The sequence below is a fragment of the Pocillopora damicornis genome, chromosome 4 (genome assembly GCF_964200805.1).
Source record: "Pocillopora damicornis chromosome 4, jaPocDami1.2, whole genome shotgun sequence".
NCBI lineage: Eukaryota > Metazoa > Cnidaria > Anthozoa > Scleractinia > Pocilloporidae > Pocillopora > Pocillopora damicornis.
The window spans coordinates 23,419,196-23,442,247 of record NC_142673.1 but is presented as its reverse complement, the minus strand read 5'-3'; the positions used below and the strand labels follow the sequence as shown (position 1 = coordinate 23,442,247).

General features: G+C 38.4%; 1 protein-coding gene across 3 annotated transcripts; it reads left to right on the top strand.

Moving 5' to 3' along the window:
• The first annotated feature begins 153 nt into the window (after positions 1 to 153).
• LOC113683391 (unconventional myosin-Ie) lies at positions 154 to 22,656 on the top strand. Of its 3 annotated transcripts, XM_089203263.1 has the most exons (33): positions 154 to 355; positions 451 to 585; positions 2,119 to 2,208; positions 2,467 to 2,561; positions 3,056 to 3,233; positions 4,087 to 4,164; positions 4,540 to 4,624; positions 4,754 to 4,857; positions 5,232 to 5,364; positions 5,820 to 5,883; positions 6,001 to 6,067; positions 6,755 to 6,820; positions 7,080 to 7,160; positions 7,354 to 7,440; positions 7,669 to 7,752; positions 7,873 to 7,959; positions 8,834 to 8,914; positions 9,022 to 9,107; positions 9,342 to 9,423; positions 9,988 to 10,193; positions 10,658 to 10,802; positions 10,990 to 11,104; positions 11,276 to 11,386; positions 11,500 to 11,558; positions 11,683 to 11,742; positions 12,193 to 12,278; positions 12,555 to 12,704; positions 13,295 to 13,443; positions 14,396 to 14,645; positions 16,347 to 18,374; positions 19,730 to 19,768; positions 20,831 to 21,015; positions 21,599 to 22,656. In XM_089203263.1, exons 1-33 carry the CDS (start codon positions 353 to 355, stop codon positions 21,673 to 21,675), a joined length of 5,346 nt encoding a protein of 1,781 aa, XP_089059389.1. In that variant the 5' UTR covers positions 154 to 352; the 3' UTR covers positions 21,676 to 22,656. The 3 variants fall into 3 exon arrangements, with proteins under 3 accessions (XP_089059389.1, XP_027056427.2, XP_027056428.2); XM_027200626.2 differs by lacking the exon at positions 19,730 to 19,768; XM_027200627.2 differs by lacking the exon at positions 16,347 to 18,374 and having other exon boundaries at positions 179 to 355.
• Positions 22,657 to 23,052: the final 396 nt, after the last annotated feature.

The following is a 23,052-nucleotide window of genomic DNA, read 5'->3' as shown; positions in this document are numbered from 1 at the left end:
AAAGAAGACAATCGAAAACACTGGCAATGGAAATGCTAGTTTTGTCAGCGCTATTTTTAGACCTCTTAGTGTAATGCTACGAGCGTTGTTATGATTGGCTGGGCAATTGACCCTGCCCAATCACAAGGCGTGTTAGAACTCGAAACCCGTGGTTACAACCCGTCCGTATAAGGTGACTAATTAATGTCATGCGCGCCAAATGAAAACATCACTTCCGAACTGCACTGAGAGGAGGTTCCGGTGCATGCGAAATACTTCTCTCGCTTTACTGTCGAGCATGATTTTAGCTTCCTTATTCTCTTATCCTGTCGATCATTAGTGTTTAGAACTTCTTTGGGAACAAGCCGACAAAATGGTGAGTACAGCATTCTAGAATGCAGCCTGAGTCTATACACTTGAGGACAAATTTAGAGTACTAAAACCGGAGTTATCTTTTTGTACAATTCGTAGCCATCGAATTACCATTGGCAGAGTAAAGGTAATGTCAAAGCAAGTGGAGTGGAAGATATGGTTCTTCTGCCGAAGATCCAGGAGGCAGCGATCGTGGAGAATCTCAAGAAACGATACTTGGACGACCTCATTTTCGTATCCTTTCTATCAGTGTGAATGAGAATGCACAACTTTATTACAGCTTATGTCGTACACTAAGTAGTCCTCAAAGGTCATCGTCTTTCCCTAAACCTGATCCTTAACTCTCCCTCTCGAATTTTACCTGAATATTTTCTTAATCAATATAAGGAAATATAAACATTGTCATCAAATTCTTGCATCGTGTGAAAGTTTTTAGACAAACAAATACAGCTACTTGCTTTCAGGAACAAAAGATAGTAAAGAAACCTGTTATCAGCTGCGCATCAATTTCCTTATCCGTCTAAAAAGGTTCCGAATGATTTATCAAATGGTTTTGAAATACTTATTTTGTATTTTAACATAGGTTTAATCCTTCTCTAGTTTTATTTCCGTCCATTAAAGTGCGATCCTAGTTTCGGTACCTCACGCTGTGGGGCGTCTGCATTTAAAGTAAATTTTCGGATTCATTCCGGCATAATTTTGTAATCGGTTGATACAATTTCGTAGAACTTCGGCAGGAACAATTGGAATTATTTTGGGTAGTGACAGAATTTTCTCCGGCAAATGATACGTACATTTCGTATGATTTTTACGTGATCAGGATGGATACACCGACAAACTGAGCAATTCAGCTCAAGCCAGACACGTAGATGAATCTTCAATATCCGTTACTATAGAATTCTGATGGCTGTGACAAATTGGAGCTCACCCCAATATTTTTAAATACCGCTAAATGATTTTTTAAATCACAGAGTTGCTATAATTTCTTCTTAATACACAGAAGGCCCATCCAGTTACACAAGATGTCATATTATTTTTTAAACTTCTCAGAAATTTGGTTCTATCAGGTTTATTTTTAGTCCTCTCCTCTGGTTATGTGGATACCCTCGGGAGAGCAGTCAACTGAAACCACCTTAGATAGAGAAAGCTTGTTGGAATGTGCCTTTTTTTTCTAGTTTGTGCTCTCTAATTGGCTGGTATCAATTTGATAGACATATTGCTCTAGTGATTGATCTTGGTGTGACCTGCTAGTTTTGTATAAAATGCAATGTGATCTGTGTAAGACAGATTTTGAACTTCTTCCTTGTTATTTGTTTACAGAATTTATGACAGAAACCAAAAGTTGTTGAACATAGAGCAATCTTTGGTTAATGTTTGAAACACAAATTTTAGGTTCCCAGTCTACATTTTTTAAGGCTGTAGCAGATAGATTAGGATTTGAATCATTTTTAATCTGATAATTCTTTTCCACACACTCTTTGCTTCTGTTGCAAGAAGATGAATATGTTGAAAATAGGTGGAGAAAAATGGGTGCAGAATTGTTAAAAGTTTTCAAAGGGGGCATAGACATTGGTTGAACAGTGTATAGTGATTAAAATTTATTTAGAAGCCATTGTAAACTTCTAAATCAAATGACCAAGCCACTCTGTTGTTATGTGTGTGCAGTTATTCATTGCTAGCCTTTTAGCACCTTAGAATGTAGTGAAGGTGCTCTTTGCACCACAAGGGGTGTGTCGTTTGAATTGCAACCTTAACCCCTTTTGTTAGACATACATTGGTCCTGTTCTGATTTCTGTCAATCCATTCAAGCAGATGCCATACTTTACAGACAAAGAAATTGACCAGTATCAGGGAGCTGTAAGTCATAAATTAAAGTTATAAATTCTCCTGTAGGTCAACAACTGAACAGACTCAAACTCTCATTAGTGCCAGTTTTGTAACCATGTTATGGAATAAAGGGGAAGACGAGATTTTACTAGAAAATCTTTGTTTTGTGGCCCCAAAATAAAACTCCTTAGAATGAACTATTTGCTTAGTTACTTTTTAAGTTTTGATTAGCTTGGCCAGTAACATTTGTAATTATTTTGGACTAATCATGGGATTCCTGTATTTCAGGCATCATATGAAAATCCACCACATATTTACGCCCTTACCGACAACATGTACAGAAATATGTTGATTGATCAGGAGAATCAATGCGTGATTATCAGGTAATAAATGTCTGTGAAAAGATTGTGGCCTTGTCAGGATTTCAGATTACATGTAGTGGACTCAACTTTAAAAATCCTTTTGTGTGAATCAGAAACCCAATTCAGTTACTAGGTAAATTTGTGACATTATTCTTTTGGAGTGAAGCCATCCAATGGATTGCAATCAGGTCATTGAAAATGTAGCTAACTTTTGCTGAGGTTTTGACACAGGAAAATATTACATTGGAAAAAGCCATTTGATTCTAGATAAACTTAACAAAACATCTGAAATTCATTTAGTTTGCCATTAAAAAGAAGCAATTTAAAATACATTGCATTTGTGCATTGAATTCCAAATGTGGGCCTGAAATAAAGTGCTTACTATTTTTCTGCACTTATGTACTTTCTATGAATGTGTGTGTTTGATTTCCATTTTTTCAAGCCATGATTTCAATATCAGTAGTGTTAAGATGTGATGCATGACAGTAATTCTTGTGTGGGTTTCTTTTGTACAGTGGTGAAAGTGGAGCAGGAAAAACAGTTTGTGCTAAGTTCATTATGAACTACCTGGCTAAAGTATCTGGTGGAGGTCCAAGTGTACAGAAAATCAAAGATGTGATTCTTGAATCCAACCCTCTTTTAGAAGCTTTTGGCAATGCAAAGACTGTCAGGAATAATAACTCCAGTAGATTTGTAAGTTTACTTTATATTTAGACCAACCTAGATTTAAATGGAAATGTGAATGCATTTCCAATGATTAATGGCAGCAGGACTGAGCAGAGTCCAGTAATTAAGGGAGTGATTGTAAAGATTACAACAAAGTCTGATTTGATAGTAAGATTAATCAGGAATGGAATAGGACCACACAGAGTTCTCAATTGACTAAAACTCTGGCAAAAGTTGAGAACAAAATACCAGTACCCATCAGTTAAATAATAATCTAGAAACAAACAGTTTACTCATTGTGAGTAAATGAACCCAACAATCCATGTAGCAGGGCATGCAAGTGATGTGCATTGTCCAGTTATAGTATTTATTTGATTAAACACAAATCCTTTTGAATGTGCCAGTTCTGATGTGGAGAAAGCATATCCAACATAAGATCTTAATTCACTTTATGTATTGCAGCAGTATTAACATGCAGATTGTGAAATTAGGAAGGATATAAAAATTAAATGACTTTTTAGACAAGCACCAAAACATGTTTCTGTTTTGGTCAGTTACCATACTATTGTTTGCAAGAAATAAATTTGATCTTTAATTAATGCTGCCCTTGTATAAATGCTGTCCACAAATAAACATTGTACTCGAATCAGGAAAAATTAATAAATGCTGCTGTGTTTAATTGAATAGATGCAGTACACATGCATGACAATAACTGAACTGTCCCAAAACACCATTTGATTTAAAATGCAATGGGAACACTGTGTTTTTAGTCTTATAATAGGACTTATTATAACCAGTCAAATTCAATGATATATGGTAGTTTCCAAATGAATATAGTTTTGATCATTCCAATATTGTTTTCAATCGATTTCACTTCCAGGGAAAGTATGTTGAGATACAATTTACAAAGGGTGGACAACCTGATGGTGGCAAGATTTCCAACTTCTTACTGGAAAAGGTTTTGAAAAATTTATTATTTGTAACATTAATTTTTCAACCCATTACACCTTAACAACATCAGTAAGTTCTCCTTACTGTTCTCTTTACATTTCCTAAAGTACTTAAAGGGAGAATTTGTCTTGCAATCAAGAGCTTATTGAGTTTGTGATCATTTCCTTTATTCTCGTGACCTTAATGTTTGACTCAGGGCTGATTCTGTTGGGAGAAATTAGATGCTTATCACTCTTCAGGTGCAGAGGGTTAAGTTGAGGATTTTGAATTCTTGGAGAATAATCTCAGAGAACAGATTAACCATATTTCTCAATATTTGTCATCTGTAAATCAATATTTGTAATGAATTATTAAAAGATTGTTTGGTTGCTCTCTCCTGCAGTCTAGAGTTGTCAGTCAGAATCCATCAGAAAGGAACTTTCACATTTTTTATCAACTTATTACTGGTGCTTCCCAAGAAGACAAAGGTTAGTGATGTGATTTGTTAGATTTGTGAGACAATTGTAAAATTCAAGGGTGAATACATGTTGCTGAAATACAGTGTAAATGATGCTGACAAAGTCTTCTTATTTAAAATTTCCTATTGTTGAACATAGGTCAGCTAGGTCTCACAGAACCAAGTTACTACTACTACCTAAATCAGAGTGGAACATACACAGTTGATGGTACTAATGACGTGAAGGAGTATCAAGAAACAAGAGTGAGCATCCATAATTTTGTTGTCAATCAATCTTGTGCTCTTGCCCTTTGGCTAAGTAGCATTTGAACTTACCAGTAATCAATTGTTGTAGAAATAAGGCCATGAAATTTTCTTTGTCCACCTACCTGTAAATTTGAAGAATTTTGAATGCCTCTCTATGGCAAGGTTGAACAGGACCAAGATTTTATTACCACACATAAAGGAATGAAGTTTCTTATTCTGGCAAGAGATTGTCATGGATTGCTTCAAAAAGAATGGTTGTTCTCACCAGCAATACTTAAGCTGTCTTGTGATCTTGTTTTGGAGGGGTCTTCTCCTTAGATGTATGCAACATTGATGAGAATTCTGAAGGTATTATTCTTTTATCTTTCTAGAAAGCAATGGATGTGATAGGAATATCTGATGAAGACCAAGGAAGTGTGCTTCAAATAGTGGCTGGGGTCCTTCATTTAGGAAATATTTCCTTTGATGAGCAGGGAAATTATGCTGTACCAAGTGATGACGAATGTTAGTACAATACTTTTACTTCTAAGTGTAGACTTGAAATGAGTATGATTATTAGTTGAGAAAGACACAGAAAAAGTTTCATGACAGATATTTGACAATAAAATAATACTGTTGTCAAGGGAAACTTCCTTGTCTTGTTTCCAATGGTAACTGAATGTCAAGAGCTGTACGTCACCAATGTGAAAGCCTGCAAAAATAAGTCAGAGACTTGTTGCCACTGGAAACAGAACCAATCACCTATGACAACAACACAATTTTAACATCAAAACATGGTCAAAAAACTTCAGTTGTGCCTCACTCAACTGAAAAACATAGTCAACAGATTTTTTCATTCTCAGAACACTGTAGCTTCCATGTTTTGATGTAAATCTACTGAAAGTATTAATCAAATTTTTTTTCTCATGAGAGAGTAGCTGCTACTGCTAATCTTGTTCTGGCTTCTTGTTTGTTGACAGTCTTAGCTTATCCAGCATACCTGTTGGGTGTAAATGACATGTTATTAAAAGAGAAGCTGACCAGGTATGAAAATCGTTGTTATCATTTACATGAAATCAATAGTCATTAATTAATTTTTCAAATAAATGAATCCTGAATTTGTAGTCAGTCAACTGAAAAGGTTGTATTGTGCTTTTTCAGTCGCGTGATGGACAGCAAATGGGGTGGAAAAACTGAAACTATCAACATGACACTGAATGTTGAACAGGTGAGGGAAAAGTCAGTTTTGGAGCCAGCTTAGGACATTAGTTAGGCCACTCGTTAGCTGAACTTGAATTTCACAGACTGACTTGCTTGCAAAATAGATAAGTATGCAAGCATGCAGAAATTATCTCAGATGCATTTCAGTCCATAAATGTCTTCACAGATTAGTGCCTTCATACTTACTTTCAGAGTTCAGGCACAAGTACTTTTTCCATGGTCATAACACCATGATTTGCTGTGCCCTCCCTCCGCAAAAACTGTTAAGTATCAGGGAAGCTTCAGAATAAATGGCACTCAGACTTTCAACACCCTTTCAAGAAACATTAGAGTAGTAGAGATGTTTAGCAAATTACAAATCAAGCTAAAGTGCTATCTTAAACAGTAATGCTTGTGGTACATGTTGCCTTTATAACTTAATTATTTGTCTGCTTTTTAATGTTTTTGTTTTTGTGTTGTGTCAGGGCTCCATTTAAACTAGCTTGGTTAAATTGGATGCCCATGGATTAATAAAGAAATAAAATAAAGTAAATCAGTAGTTAATTAAATGTTAATAATAGTGGAAAATGTTATGGTAGATGCATAGTACAAAGGTTTGTTTGGTACGTCTTGTGTTCAGTCAGATTTAATCTTGTCACAGTGAACTGGAAAGACTCCTTTGAAGATTACTCATTTCTGATTTATCTTCTTTCAGGCTTGTTACACCAGGGATGCCTTATCTAAAGCTCTCTATGCAAGATTGTTTGACTTCCTTGTTCAGGTACTAAGTGGTAAATGATTGAAATATTTTTTGATGTGTCAGCTTTATGTGCTTTTAAAGGACTACAAAGAAATTGTATTTTACAAGACTCTTATGATTGGCTGTGTGAATGATTAGGTGTTCTAAGCTTATCAAATTTTTTTAAACTTAAATTCAAAATTTCAGATTATCATTTTTCTGGCTGTTGGATCCATGTAATGACAAAGCTATTAAAACAAATAATCCTTTTTGATATTGTGTTCTATGCTTGTTATTGCAGTCTGTGAACAAAGCCATGCAGAAGCAAGTCGATGAACTAACAATTGGAGTACTTGACATTTATGGCTTTGAAATCTTTCAGGTAAACTAAGGTTTTTGATTCATATGAACTTAAAGAATTGAATTGATGTCATGACACTGTTTGTCTGACAATAGTCTTTCATACAAGGAGCAATGTGGTTGTTTACACAGTTTAGCTAACATGATATGTAGTTAGAATGATGGAAACTGTCCTAATTTTTGTTTTATTGCTGATTTTGAACTCAACCTTTTAGAAAAATGGATTTGAACAATTCTGCATCAACTTTGTCAATGAAAAGCTTCAACAAATCTTCATTGAGTTGACGCTGAAAGCAGAGCAGGTGAGTTTTGAAGCACAAGACAGTGCCTTCAGTATGTCATGTTATATTTAATTACATTGAAGTTGTTTTTTGTTAATTTAATCCAATGAACTGCTCTGGGTGCTGATAAATTTTGCATACAAACTCACGTGCTCTTATCCCAATAATTATTTGTCATTAATTGTTATTCTGTAGTCATTTGCCTTATGTGCATTTAATAATTACATGCAAATTAACGTTCTGTTGTAGGAAGAATATGTGGAGGAAGGAATCAATTGGAGCCCAATTGATTATTTTAACAACAAAATTGTTTGCGATGTAATTGAGAGCAAGGTAAGCCCCCCTTTTTTTCTTTTGTCATTTAAAAAAAATTATAAATGGATTGTGGGTTCCAAGGTCTGGTAGTGGAGTCCTTCTAAAGTTAATTGGTAATTATATTTTTTACATTGATAGAAACCTCCTGGTATTATGTGTGTTCTGGATGATGTCTGTGCAACCATGCATGCTGTTAGTGAAGGAGCTGATGCAACTCTTCTTGAGGTATTTGGGGCACATGTTTAATTAACTGTGTAGTATCTTAATCCTCGTTACCTTGACATCAGTATGCGTATTATCTATAATATTCTCTGGTATTAGCTATATTGTTCTCTGTTCATATTCTGAAGTGCTGAAAAGGAGAATTTTTTGTAATACTCAAAAGCATTTTTGGTGATCATTTCTGTTATTCTTTTTACCTTTGTGATTCATGGATGATTTTGTAGGGAGAAATTAGACACTAGTCACTGTTAAGGTTCTAAGGGTGATGATCAGATAGCCTTGAATCTTTGGCACCTCTGTACCAATTGGGAACACCATAAATAAATATCAACAATTTAACCAAAAGTAATACACATTTTATAACAACTCAGAGTAGACAATTTGGGTGGTTATTTTTTAAGTGCAGTGAAAGAATTGAACTCAGAACATACAAGTAAAGAAAAAAAATTGCACCATATTTTTTCCTCTAACCTCAAGTTTTCAAAACCAGTGCCTTAAACTATTCTGTGATGCTTTCTCCTCCTGCTTGCAAAGCCTGTAGCTTTGAAAATCTTTTCCAGGGGCACTGGGTGAAAGAAGAACTGCCTCATTTTACCCTGGAACTCCCTAAGAGTGACCACTATTTAATTTCTCCCTACTGTAAAACTGCTCAATTAAACATTAAGGTCATAAGAATAAAGAAAAAGATTGCCAGCCTAAGAAGCTTTGATTGTTAAACAAATTCTCCTGGTCAGTACGGAGATGTATAGAGAAGAGTGTAGAGAATATAGATTCAGATGTCAGGGTATAAAGGGTGAAATGTCTGTTATAAGTATCTAATCATGTTATCATGACTTTTTTGAAGAATTTAACAATGAATAATTATTTTCTTTTTCAGAAACTGAATAATGCAGTAGGGACACATCAACACTTTCAAGGTGTCAGTGGAGGGTTCATAATCCATCACTATGCTGGAAAGGTATTCAAGATCAGTCAATATACGTGCAAATATTTTTTTACAAGTATAAACATTTTAGGTTTCTTGTTAAAATAAAGTTTCTCTCTAAGATTCACATTGTTTTTCAGGTAACGTACGATGTTAATGGATTTTGTGAAAGAAATCGTGATGTTCTTTTCAAGGATCTCATTGAGCTGATGCAGACAAGTGAAAAGTGAGTTTTCTGGAATTGTTTCTAGTTCTTTAATTGACAGCAGGACTTACAAGCTAAATAAATAACATGCATAAAGTTTGTTTTCACCGCATTTGTGGATTTGCAGCTCGGTTGGTACTTGCAGGTTATAAAGGGTTTAGTAGACAACACTCTTAAAGGGACATATTTTGCAGCTCAGAGTTGTGTCTTATGTAAGTGTGATTCAGGTTCTTTTTTTCTCTCGTGTCCTTGCAGCCCTTTCATGAGAAATCTTTTCCCTGAGGATGTCAGTACCGACAAACGAGGAAGACCCACAACAGCTAGTAATAAGATCAAGGTAAACACACCTTTGCAAGAATTATTGAAAAAAATTAGGTTTCTATTTGAAATAACTAGCTAGTGGAATGATCTTGTAGATAAATAGAAAAGGAAATTCCATGGAACTGTTTTAACTGCGGCTACAGAGGGCCAATACAAATGTTGCAGTTCGCAAATTTGAAAAAATAGAATGCCCCTTAATGTTGCTGAAGAAGATTGTTTTTTCGTCTTGTCTTGAGCGTGGAACAAAGAGTCTCAATGAAGAATCGAACCTCGCACCTTCGCATTCCGCTCTCTGATGCTCTACCTCTGAGCCACAGGAACTTTAGGGTGTGCTAGGCTAGTACAAGGTTCTTTTGTAACACGCGACCTGTTCACTACGACTGGAAATGTCGAAAGCCTGGTGTTAGTTAATAGAATAAAAAAGATGGTGAATTTTTACGCACGTTAATGAAATAAGGAAGGATGATTTCTCTTCTTACCTTGAGCATGAAACACAGCACAAATATCTCAAGTTACTAATTTTTCCGTGAAGTGGCCATATTTAGCTTTAACACATCACTGTTCATTGCCTATTTTACAGACACAAGCCAATCTGCTGGTAGACAAACTCATGAAGTGTACTCCTCATTACATCCGCTGCATTAAACCAAATGAGAGCAAAAAGGCTCATGACTGGGAGGGTGACAGAGTGAAACATCAGGTGGAGTACCTGGGACTGAAGGAAAACATCCGCGTCAGAAGAGCAGGATTTGCCTATAGAAGACCTTTTCAGAAGTTCCTTGATAGGTGAGTGTGTCGTAAGACCAGTGATTTTGATGAGAATCTGATTAGAGGTTGAGAAAGTACATAAAAAAATTTTTTTGATTTGTTTGAAATTGTCGATAATTGCAAGGAAACTCTTTCAAAGAAAGTTTACCGAGCGAAGACAAAACCGAAAAAAGAGATTAACACAACGGGGAGTAAGGATGGTTTAAGGTGGAGAAGATTAACACAGATTGCATATGAAAAAAAAAATTTGAAAATTTGGGGCTCAATTTTTCCTATTGCTTTTAAAATACTGGACTTACCGGTAGCTCCTGATTTATGACCTCGTCTAACCACTCATTGTTTCAGATGTCCTGAATGCGCATTTAGCTTCAACCTTTTCAAGGGCTTCTTTGTTGTTCACCTCGCGAATTCAGAATTGATTTTGATGGTTACAGATTTAACGATGAATTCAACTGGTAATTTTTTTTTTATCTGGTCGCCAGATATGCTATACTTACCAAAGAGACTTGGCCGCGGTGGAATGGTGACATGCGGAGAGGAGTGGAGCATCTGATGAATGCTGTCAACATGGAGCGCGACCAGTGGCAGATGGGAAAAAGTAAAGTGTTCATCAAAGCACCTGAATCGGTGAGATATTACTCATAATTTCAATGCTTTTTCAAGCAAATAGGTGATGAAAATAAACGAACTTATGCGCTTGAGAGCAGCGCTAGAAACTGCAACCGTTGGAGTCTGCTGTTACTAATAATTCGTACAGGAAGTCATTTTGCCAAGTCCTCTAATCCACATCTGACTCTTCTTTACCTGAATCAAGCTGTTCTTGCTTGAAGAATTGAGAGACAGAAAGTTCGACGGTTACGCCAGAAAGATCCAGAAGGCTTACAGAATGTACAAGTCAAGGCAATACTTTGCCGAGCTCAAACAACAAGGTAATCTTTCGTCTTTTCCCCATGATATTCCCAGTGACTGCGCTGGTTTGGCTTATGTGTTGTCTTTCCTACATATATATTCTATTTGAAGAGCTTGACTCTCATTTTTACCGGACGTGGTGTGTCAAGCTTACAGTAGCCCATCTAACTTGCTTTGTGCCGTCGTTTCAGCATCAGATATCCTGTTCAACAAGAAAGAGAGACGAAGGTTTAGCATCAACCGCAATTTTGTGGGTGATTACATTGGTTATGATAACAACCCTGCCTTGAGGAGTTTAGTCGGTATGAGTTGTCTTCGACTCTCGTCAGATTTTGCTTTATGGATTGCCTTGTGTTTTTTTTGCTTCATAGTTTGAAGGGTAATGTCTTATTTCTGATGCCATCTTTTCCTTCAGAAAAGCGAGAGAGAATTGAATTTGCAGTCACAGTGAACAAGTACGACAGAAGATTTAAGGTATAGTGTTTATGATTTTTAGCATAGCTTATAGTTTTTGTTTTCAAAATGATTAAATTCTTGTGTTTATCAAAACTGCTCATCCTTTTTGTTACGATACTAAAGCTGAATGAACTCTTTACAGGCAATGAAACGGGACCTTCTGCTCTCAAGCAAACATATTTACCTTATTGGAAGAGAAAAGGTAATTGCGTAGTAAAAAAAATGATAACTTTACTATACATATACGTCGTGTGTCTTGGGATCAGAATGGTTTTCATTGGAGAGAAAAGGCGAGTCGCTGCATTGTTATTTCAGTCATGCTCTTTCATTCAGCTCATGAAATGCAACATAACTTGCAGCGCTTGGCGCATTCCGATTTTGTCTGTTGCTTCTACTTCTCGTGGGCAAATTGTGAAAATTTGGTAACAGAGCATAGAAATTGTATTTTTTGAAGAAGACAGCGATTTTTTTTCAAGAATCCTGTTCATGTTTCTGATCCTGAGCTCTCAATTAGGATTCAAACGCATTAGCTCGTTCAAATGCCATATGCTAAAATGCTGTATATCTGCGTAGTGGGGAACTTATGTTAAGTTAATTCGTCCATGAACGTTGCCGAAGACACATAACATTTCCCCTAACTTGGAACTTTCAGGTGAAGAAAGGACCCGAAAAGGGTAAAGTTTATGAAGTTGTAAAACGGAAACTGGAAATGAAAAGCATAGGATCTGTGTCATTAAGGTAAGTGCAATTGAGATATGTCCAGTCACGACAGTCAATGATTGATCAAACTAAGGCATGCCTCTCTCCCGTTGATGTCCTTCGCAACCTTGCATTGGATGTCGCATGACGCGCACCCCCCGCTTTCCACCTCCAAGAAGAAGGAAGAGTGTTGTGTGACACCCCGAAAGACGGATAAGAAAGGAGACTAGCGTACCGTCCAGCGTCAATATTCACAATATTTCAATTTCAATTTATCATCTCTCTTATTCTATTTATTTCAATTTTCGTCTCCAGTCCACTTCAAGATGACTTCATTATTCTTCATATCCCAGGGGAATATGACAGTGTTCTGGAAACTGTGTTCAAAACTGAGTTTTTAACTCTTCTGTCATCAAAATATCAAGACTCTGTCAACCGTCAGCTCAAAGTTGACATTGCCAGCAGGTATGATAAACATAGCGTTTAACATTGAATTTAAGTGGAAGAGTTAATCTGTAATGTTGGAAAATGGTTCTTGGTTTAATGGTGATCTTGTGAATCCAATTGAGTGACTTTCAATCGAGTATCGATTGTACAGCGGTGTTGCATTGAGTTTGCCTTCGCTCTGTGATTGGTCGGGAAAAAAAAACCTGCCACCTTTTCAACCAATCAGATGTAAAACCAAAACCAATTGCAACTCAGCCACTCCCATTTTCCAGCGCTTGAGGCAGCTGGCTCTTTTTCACCTTAAGTTCCCATTGGTTTCGGTGACATTTGTATGTTGTAACGGCAATGTTATTTTCCGCATAAAACGGATCGGATTTGCTAAAGTCTGATTTTCTCCCATTCCTTCTTGTATCGGCTGAGTACGTTACATGCGTAGCGAGAACCCGAATAGATAGGTACCGATTGTACTAAAGGACATTTAGGTACACCACGATGATCACTGACGCATCATCTGCGTAGCACTGGACTGAGGGTTTGTCTAAGCAAACTTACGTCCAGTAAGAATTATTCCTATTGACAATTTTAACTGTCTTCTTTTTCTATTTCAGCATCACAGTGACAGTGAAGAAGGAGGGCTGGGGAGGAGGCGGAACACGTTCCTTAAACTTCTCCTCGGGTGGTTCTGACGTCCCTGTCCTGAAGCCCAGTGGCAAAACACTCGGCGTCTCCATTGGACCAGGTCTTCCGAAGGACACTAGTAAGTAATTGAAAGAGGAGAGGTCAAAAGAGCTTCCTTTGTATAGACCTTTCTCTGGACACTGTCCTCGTGCCTAAAGGACAGTTCGCCCTCCCCCACTCCCCTCTTCAAAGTATTTCCTGATATTTAGAATCACAGCTCCTTTTAAAGAGCTTTTCGATGAAATGTCGTTAAACCAAAACAAAAGTAATCTCACTGCTCAATCAGAACAAAGGAAATTATCACAAGGATCAATAAAAATTCATAGTAATCGTAATTGGTTTTAGTTTTGTATTTCATGGATTGAGAGGGTTGCGTGACCTTTCTAGACCAATCACAGAGCGAAGTAAAGCAAAATCAAAGCAATGGCAAATTTCTCTCGACCCTTAATCGAAACTTGCTCCTTAAGATCGTTAAAGGACAAATATGTCTAATTGTTGGTAATTTGTAACAATCAGTCCCTTTTTTTGACTAATACAGTCGAAGCTGTATTAAGCGGCACCGTATTAAGCGGTCAGTTGTCAAAGTCCTGAATTTATTTGTAATTTTCACCTCTGTTAAATGCTCACCTTTATTAAACGGTCGCGGTCACTCTTGACTTAGTTCCAACAGCATGTTCTTATTGTCCTCCACCTGTCTTGAACGATCACTGAAAGCGGGACCACTCAAATAAAATTAGGAAAAATCTTTCAAGTAATTTTTAATGTTCCTCTCCCAAAGTCAAAGTAAGTCGTCTTTTCAAGCCAGATTCTGTACATTGAGTGGTCAATTATGTCGTAAAGTGGCGCTTTTTTTAATCGTTTTTTTATAATACCCCCAATTTGTGGAGTCTGTATTAAGTGGTCGCCAAGCGATTCCCAGTGGGTGACCGCTTCATACAGGTTCGGTTGTGTTCAGTCTCAATGTCGCAGTGGGGGGTTCATTTTACCTCTATGGAATATCTAGAAATGACAACTATCGTTTGTTTCAACAGGACCTGGTCGCCAAGCACACGTCGGCTCTAGTCCAAGCAAACCACGTCGAGCAGCCCCAGGGTACCCCTCTCAACAGCAAGCGTCCAATCAATCTCGCGGCAGGACATCGTCAAGTCTCAAACGATTTGCAGCAACCCACAAACAGCCGTCACTTCCAAGATCAGGTGCTCAGCACTTAGCGCGAGGACCAGCTAACATCGATGTTCGACAACAGGAATTCATGCGAACACCTGAGTCAGGAGTTTGTGGGTGAGTTTGCCATTCTTTTTGTCCACGTAAACACGTCTTACCAGTTGAGTTCTCAGTCTGTGTCTTTAAGTACGGGACGGAGGTTTTTCCAGTCGGATTTAAGGCCCAAGTGAGAAGCGAGCCAAATTCGGACAGAAAAAACGAGGCTCCTTAACTTACAATACGGACTGAGGGAACGAAATTAGTGAGGTATTTATTATATCTCTGAGTTCAAATAGAGGGGGAGGTATAATACTTTATAAAACAAGCTCAAAAACGAAATGGATCAAGTTAGAAAGACTTTTTCTATATTTGACCTTCTTAGGAATTACTGCATTCTTGAAAGCAGAACGCGAAGATGCGGTGATTTCTAGTGAAGACACTTTGAGAGTAGATCAAAGTTGTGTTTGTTTTAAGTATGAAGTTATGCTTTCAAACAGAACGCGTCGTAAAGACGATGTTACGTGCAATTATTTGTCGAAGCCACTTTTGAGTAGAATTTCCAGGAAAACAGTGCTATAGAACTTCGTATTACACGACATAAGATACAGTAAACTTACGTGGCTCATTTTGACTACAGCACGAATTGACGACCTAATTGATTTTACGAAGTCACCCGAGGATTGAAAGTCATTGTAAGGACATCGCTAACGTGTATTCGAGACCAGTTGCACCTCTAAGGACAACGGTTTTAACTATTACTTTCGATCAGTTTTTGCATGTAACATCGTTTGGGAATTCAAGGTTATTTCGTGATCATAGAAAGAATGAGACACGTAAAATAATTCCTGCTTTTAATACATTGTAGAATGTTTTTCGATTGAGTGTTTTAAAATTATTGCTCTCTGTGATAAGTTCACAAAACTTACGTTTCCCTGCCAGCCAGTCAGTGCACGTGTTTATCTTTTTTCCCGCGCTTGAAGCCATTTACTTGCCATTTACTTACTCTGGGTCCTCGTTGGCGTTATCTACCTAGTTATGGCTGGCCGTGGTGAGTGATAATGTTGGTTCTCGTTTGAAGGCACTCGATCGAAAAGCGCTCCGCACAACACCTATTATTTCAGTTTCATGGGTAGTCGGGTTAAGAAAGTCAATCCGAAATAGAGTGGGGGTTGGTGGGAGTGAAAGGAGCCGGGGGGAGGATTTGGAGTTGAGGGAAGAACCGTTTATACGCAGAGTAGTTTTGCATGCTGATCAGAGTTTTCGCGGGGAATTATTCGATTAGGGGATTCTCAACAGCAATAACCTTGAAATTCTTCCCAGTCTACCGAAGAAGAAATCCGGTGGTTCACTGTTTTGTGTTGTTTCGCTCTCTGTAGTTAATGTGGTGTGCTCCAAGTGCTTTTGTCAGTAATGTTTGTGTGTGTTGGGGATAAATTGACCAAAAAAATTCAAAAGAAGATTAATTTATTTTCATTCGTCACTCATACGTGCTAAGACCCTTTGATTAGCGAAAGTAAAATTTTTTTACCATAAAAAAATTAAATCGCAACAATCAACTCTCCATTTTTAGGGACTCAAACGTGCCAAAAACACTCTTATCTAAACAAAATTAAGAATGAATCGTCAATTTTTAAATTTATCCAAACACAACACAGTAAAAAGCCTTGCTAACATCTCATGCTGCATTGAGATAGAAGCAGTTAGGTCACTGTGATTACATGAAGTAGCAAACTCTGCAGGATAACTTCATTAAATTCACAACCTTTAAACCATAAACAGATTTAATCGCATGAACCCACCTCCTCCTGTCTCAACTATAAGAAGAGGAGCTCGCGCATACGAGACTTACCCAGCACCTACCGCTGGACGACACGGGCCTGTAAATTACCCTCACCACACGAATCACGCTGCGTCTGTCCAGTTCGGCGATGGCTCAAAGCATTCTAGAAGAATTCCTGAGCAGCTAGATCCAGCCGTCTATGGACAGTACAGGAAAACAAGACACCCTCTCAATGGGCAGAACGCGCAGTATAATCCAGCAACGCTAAGTCGTACGTCTGATGACGGAAAGAGGAGGGTCAGTTTTGAAGACGACTATGTGGATGCTGCGAGACGGCAAACCGGGTATAAGACGGTACAGCGACCGCGTTCAGCCAACATCACTTCCCAGAGGGAGAGGATGTATAGTTCAGCGGCTAATGAGGCTCCAGATTCAAGGTCGCTTCGGGAAGGAGAAACACAACGTGATCCTCACGTGAGGGAAACTGCAAGGCAAAATGGATACAAAACTGTCCAGCGCCCACGCTCTGCGACACTTGCCTCACAGCATGAGAACATTTACAGTAAAACAAACGGTCAACAGAGAATGCAGTGGGCTGGAGCTGCTCATGATACCTCGAGACAATCAGACCAAGGTGGGTATAGTCGGGCAGTGTACCATATGAACCACGCCCCTCAACAGAGCGCGCCCCGATCGGACATATCTCCCCATTCTGGTAGTGTCAAACCCCAGGGGACGGGGTATGTAGCAGACTACAGAGCTAGGAGTGCTTCTCATGGTGCTGAGTACACAAACACAAGGCGCCAGCAGACCAGGGCGCCGCATGACGGATACGAACAGATGAGTCCAATCAATTACAGCCAAGCCAATGGGCAAAACGGGCAGCATGCGTATGTTCCAGCCTCGGAGTATCCTGGGTCTGCAGCGGGATCACGTCAGCGTGTTCCGGATGAGGTCAACTATAGAGCGCAGAACAATGTGCAGCAGCAGAGAACAGCGTTTAGAGCAGGACAAGCCCGACGTGGCACTGTCCAGCAAGGCTATGAGGAAATGGCACCTTTGCATCATACCTCTGCTGCTCCACAAAATGGGGCAGGTCCCCAGCAGAGTGGAACACCATACAGTACTGCAGAAAGGCGAAAGAGAGGAGGCACACGGTACAATACGAATGGAATACCGTACAGTATTGCAGATGCTCGGCAGAATGATTTGCCGCACAGTGCTTTCACAACTCAACGTAATGGAGGAACCACAAACCATCAGAATGGGATGCCGCACAGAGGAGGCACAGGCCATCAAGCTGAACTACCCTACAGTACTGCTATGGACCAACGGAATGGAATTATGTACGGAGCTACCACCAACCAACAGAATGGGATTCCGTACGGGGCTGCAATAAGCAATCAGAATGGGATTCCGTATGAGGCTGCAACCAGCCGACAGAATGGGACGCCGTACGGGGCTGCAACCAGCCGACAGAATGGGATGCCGTACGGGGCTCCAACCAGCCGACAGAATGGGATTCCGTACGAAGCTGCCACCCTCCAACAGAATGGGATGCCGTACAATGCGTCTTCCTGCCAATGCGAAGATATTCCTTACAGCACTGGTGCCAGTTCCCGGAACAATAACCTCTACAGTGCAGCTCACAACCAGCAGAATGGAGTTCAGAATGGTCTCCCTTACGGTGCGACCACGACTCAACAGAAAAAACAACCCACTATTGCCGCTGAAATTCGACAGCACTGTATGTCGTACAGCACTGCACCATCTCAACAAAATGGCGCAACGTACAGTGTGGCATCTACCCATCAGAATGGTTCGTACACCGCCACACATCACAGTCAAGAAGGTATCCCCCAAGGCCAAAGTGAGACTCCACAGCAAAATGGCTATGATGGTTATGACGGTACGTCCGACAGCGAATTTGATGACACTGATGATGATCAGCTCAATGAGTATGTCAATCTGAGGACGTGGCACGATGGGGAAAACGGGTCTAACAGTCCAACTAATCAAGATGATAGGTGAGCTAACACACCTCTAAACGGTTCTTAAACCTTAATTTTAATCTACTGAAGAATCTGATCATTAAATCCTAAAAATCTCTAACCGTGATCGACTGAACAGTGGGAGGGCGCCTTTCGTGGATAAAATTGAACCAGGATCAAGATTTTGAAGAAAGATCACTTGGGGCATGGTACATAAAGGTTTTTTGATTCAGTGTCTTAAAACTAAATGCAAAGCCATTACGACGATCAAAAAGTACAGATACAGGCGTGGGAAAACGGGAGTGACCAAGAAGCGATAGTAATCGTTTAAATCAGATTGGCTTAGAGAATGCTGAAATGTTTTTCAACCGGTGACGGTGCGTGGGAAAGCAAAACAAAAGACCAGAATATTCCCGGTTTGCTTAGTCTGTGACTCTCACTCCAAAATGGATTCGCAAATTTCTTTTGATTCTCAATCATCCATCCCATGTTGGATCGTAAAAATCTTGATCCCTATCCTCACAAAGAAGCGTAACCGTGAACTAACTTTCTATCTTTTTTTTCTATCTTTATTGACAACTTTTGACTTTCATGTGATTGAAATCTAAATATAACCCCAGACTACCTCGTGTAACGTGAAAGAGATCTTCTCCTTCCCAGGCATTGTGTACCTTTGAAATGCAACACGTTCCCCTCGTAGGGTGGTTAGTGGATGAAACAGGTCTTCTTCTACTCGTTTTGAGCCACTTAGTGCACAAATGAATACCTTAAGTAAACTGCTATCCAAAACTTTTCAACAACATGTAGACTAAGAAAAAAATTATAACCAAACCTTGCGCCCTCCTAAGAGGCCCGAATAAAGAAATTTTAATTTCCAATATGAACAAAGCTATAGGATATGCTTAACTTTTCTTTAACTAGCCTTTTATAAGAAGTTTTGATTCATCTAAAATCGCTCGATTTGAATTGATAACGGGAAATTTCGTATTTAAATTTAAAACCGATTCCAATGCCAAAGAGACTAAAACATTCGATACCACTTCGAGGACTTTTGATAATGCTTAGTGTTATGTTTGTAGTTTTGGCTGCTGAATCCTGGTTGAATAAATGTTTTTTTTTTCTTCAAAGTACCATTAATGCTTTTTGTAAAATTTTGCTTGTGAGAATAGTGGAGTTTTATGTTTTGTACTTTGTGCTAAATTGCTCACTGTTTGTCGGTATACGTGTTAAGTGTCGCGTAAACTTGTAAGCTCTTATATACTTCAACAGGCCTAACCTTGACGTAAATATTAAATTTTTATTATGCTTTAAATAATGATTAATAGCTGACTAAAGATACCTGATAAGGTGTTGATGCTTGTGAAATAAGTGTAGTATGTTTTTGTCTCCAGTCTCTCCGCTGCCAGCAAAAGAAAAGAAATGGGCGCTAGGTAACACTAAAACCAATAACTTAACAAGTAACAAACATAACTTCACTTAAATTATGAAATGTCTATTAAATAACTTCTGTACGTCTTTCCCTTATAAAACCTTTCACGATTACAACGTCTTCATCGATAACCTAAATTTGATGATTTTACTCGCTCGTATGGGTGGGGAAATAATGGAAATTTTTTTCATTGTTTAAGAGGAGTTTTTCGTTCATAAACCTTGCGTGATGGATTATGCGACACGGACAGTTTTCATGAATAACTTGTCATGTTGCCTTTTCTACGAATAAGGATAGAACAAATACGCAGGCAGGATTCATTTCAATTTTTATGAAAATTACCCACCCATCTTCTCTTCGGATATTTTTTGTTCAGCGTCTAAAAGTAGAGTTATCATTCGCGAATACTCCAAAAGTATCTCCATTTCCCTAACATAGCACACAGCTTCCTCTCCTTCCCCCTTCCCCACCCCCCTTTACTTTTCTTCGCAGTTTTTGAGATATCCCGACACCCCACGTCAATATGTTTGAGACATTTTCCATTAAGGGTCGAAAGTTATCCAGAATTGCTTTGGTTTTGCTTTACTTCGTTATTTGATTGGTTCAGGAAACTCGCGCCAATTTTCGACCAGTAGAAAATATAACCAATTGCGTCACCCGCGTTTTCCTGCGCTTTACTAAGTTGCTCGGTTTTACTCTTAGTTCTCACAGACTTGTGAGATTTTCCATGCTTTGGTTGGTCGTTGTTATAGCTTCGGTGTTGATTTTACGACTCTCAGTCGAAAAGCACTTTGTGATGTAGAGACAATTGAATGAGCTAACCTGACTTGAACCCTTCGCGGATTTCTTTGACTATAGTACATTTTGTACCATTGACATGACCACGGTGGGCGTAATCGTTAGCGCTAGGGACAATTCCTGATTGTGTTTTACTTGTGTTATATTTCTTGAGTGTTTACATGAGAACTTCCCTAACATTTATCTTTTTCTTCAAGATTTCTGTACCTGGTTTATTATTGACTTATTATAAAGGACAGCTTGGTAATCTGATCCTTTTTTTTAGTATCGAAAGGATAAACTCCAAGAAAAAGTCCCTGTCGAAACGTCCTCCAGCTCCAGGAAAACCTAGGCTTAAGCCAAAACCAGCCCCGTCCCTACCCCGGTGTAAGACACTATGGCCTTACGATGCCACCGACGTGGAAGAGTTGAGCTTTCAACCGGACGAAATCATTGAAATTATTAAAGAAGGTAAAATAACGTAGGAAACAGTTATAACGCCTCATGTAATAAGTCACTAGGTATGATAACTGGGTTCCCTAAGGTTTGCAGAGTAGAGCAGGTTTGATATGTCCACGTCGTAACAACCACAAGAAAACAAGCTAAGTCGTGCTCAGGTTCCTCGTTCTTTCTGCATCTGGGAACAAGTTTGCAGTCTGATTTGGTGGTCAGTGGCCTCATTTTGATGTGTTGTAACGTGAGCGGGGAAAACCAGGATCGAGGCTTCCTACTACACTTCCGGAGTAAAAAAAAAAAAGGATCGCAGTGAAATTTTTTTCCTGATTTGACTTGCTCTTTTCGGCTTTAAAGAAAGTTTTGACCCGAATTTTTTTAATGTTTATTTTTTGGTGGGACTTTGTAATTAAACATCAGATGATGAAAAATACCATACTCATGCAGCCTAAGATTCACCTCGAATTCGTATACTTGACCAAGTTTTTCTGTCTTACGTTAAGTGTGCTTTTTGGAGGGTTATAACCAATCATGGTCAGTACTTGATGCTGGTCCCACTTGGCCTCAGATTCTAACATTGTCATCTGTGTTTTATTCCCAGATCCCTCAGGATGGTGGACGGGAAAACTGAATGGCCGCGAGGGACTGTTTCCCAGTAATTACATCGAAAAGATTTAAAGAAAAACGAGATTGATAATATAGCGTTTTCTAAGTTGTCGTAATTTTCAGCATTCTGGTGTAAATATAGTAACGAGATTTGAAAACTATTCAACTTAAAATCGCAAGTGATATTTAATCATCCGTCTCTAAGCTTACGGAATCTCAGACAGCAACCGTGATATAAATTATAATGAAAATCCACATTTAATGGAAATTCACCACTAATGCATTTTTCATGTCACACGCATCTATGTAACCCATTTAGTCATTTGGTACGGAACAAGTCATTAATATTCGTCGAATTTAATCCAGAGAAATCATCAATCGCAGAAATGTTTTAATGATGGAAATTAACCTACCCATATCTACCACATTCCATGTAAAGATCACCGTAGTTCAAAAAGAAAAAAAAGGGAAACTCTTGTGAATGGCTGATCTCACACCCAGTTCCTACCGTCTTTATCACTGCTTGATCGTGGAAAGTCTGGGTACGAGATTAGCGAATGGCCAAAGAAATTGATGCTATCCTTTGTTACTGTTGATTGATGGTTATCGGCAAATTCCTTAACCGTTGAAAGAATTTGAGCAAATTGAAAATTCTGTCGCAAATTGCTTTGTTTCGAAGACGAATTGGTCGCAATTTAGGTAAACGTAATTGTAAATGTATAATTTCAGTCTGAAGAAGGAATGAAGAAATACCTAAACAGTGTAAGTTTTGTTCAAATTTGTAAGAGTCATTTTTGTGTTAAAGTTGATTTATTTTCAAGAACCCTTAGAATCTATATGTAACAATCAGTACAATGATATTTAGTATAAGAAAAAATTGTGAATGTTTTGTAAATTATTGAAATCTGTCAGGAGAGATTTTTGCAATGGTTAACAATTATTTAGTCTAATTTAACGTTACTTACAAAGTTGGGAGATTTTCACTTCTATATTTTGAAGAGAGTTGTAAACATCTGTAAGTGATTACAGAATAAAACGCTCTGTTCTTTAGCAGTTCAGAATTTTTTAGTGATCGTTATGTTTTCAGTGTCTACAAACAAGGCACGGAAACAACGAGCTTATTCACTAAATCGCGGCCACGGTCAGAAACAAATCTCGGTTTCAAGAACACAAGGAGAGTTTGGTGCGTTTTCAAACGGATTTAAGACTAATGTTTCAAAAATCGGCCGAATGTGGAAAATATTTTCAAAAAGAAATAGTACATTTCACTAAGAAAATACCATTTTTAAAACGGCTTTGGTACGAGTGGTAGTAAAGAGATCATCCAATATAGTGCGTTTCTCCCATTCAATGCGAGGAAAACAAGAGAAGAATTGGAAAATTTGTGATGGGTGTTCCCACGTCTTCGACGATATTTGTTATTGCAAAATAACTTTCATTAGAACTCTT

Bases quoted from the DNA above. Each gene is read 5' to 3' on its own strand.
- LOC113683391 (XM_089203263.1), top strand. The intron at 9,108-9,341 runs GTGAGTTTTCTG...GTGTCCTTGCAG, and splicing joins CTGATGCAGACAAGTGAAAA to CCCTTTCATGAGAAATCTTT. The intron at 10,803-10,989 runs GTGAGATATTAC...ACCTGAATCAAG, and splicing joins TCATCAAAGCACCTGAATCG to CTGTTCTTGCTTGAAGAATT.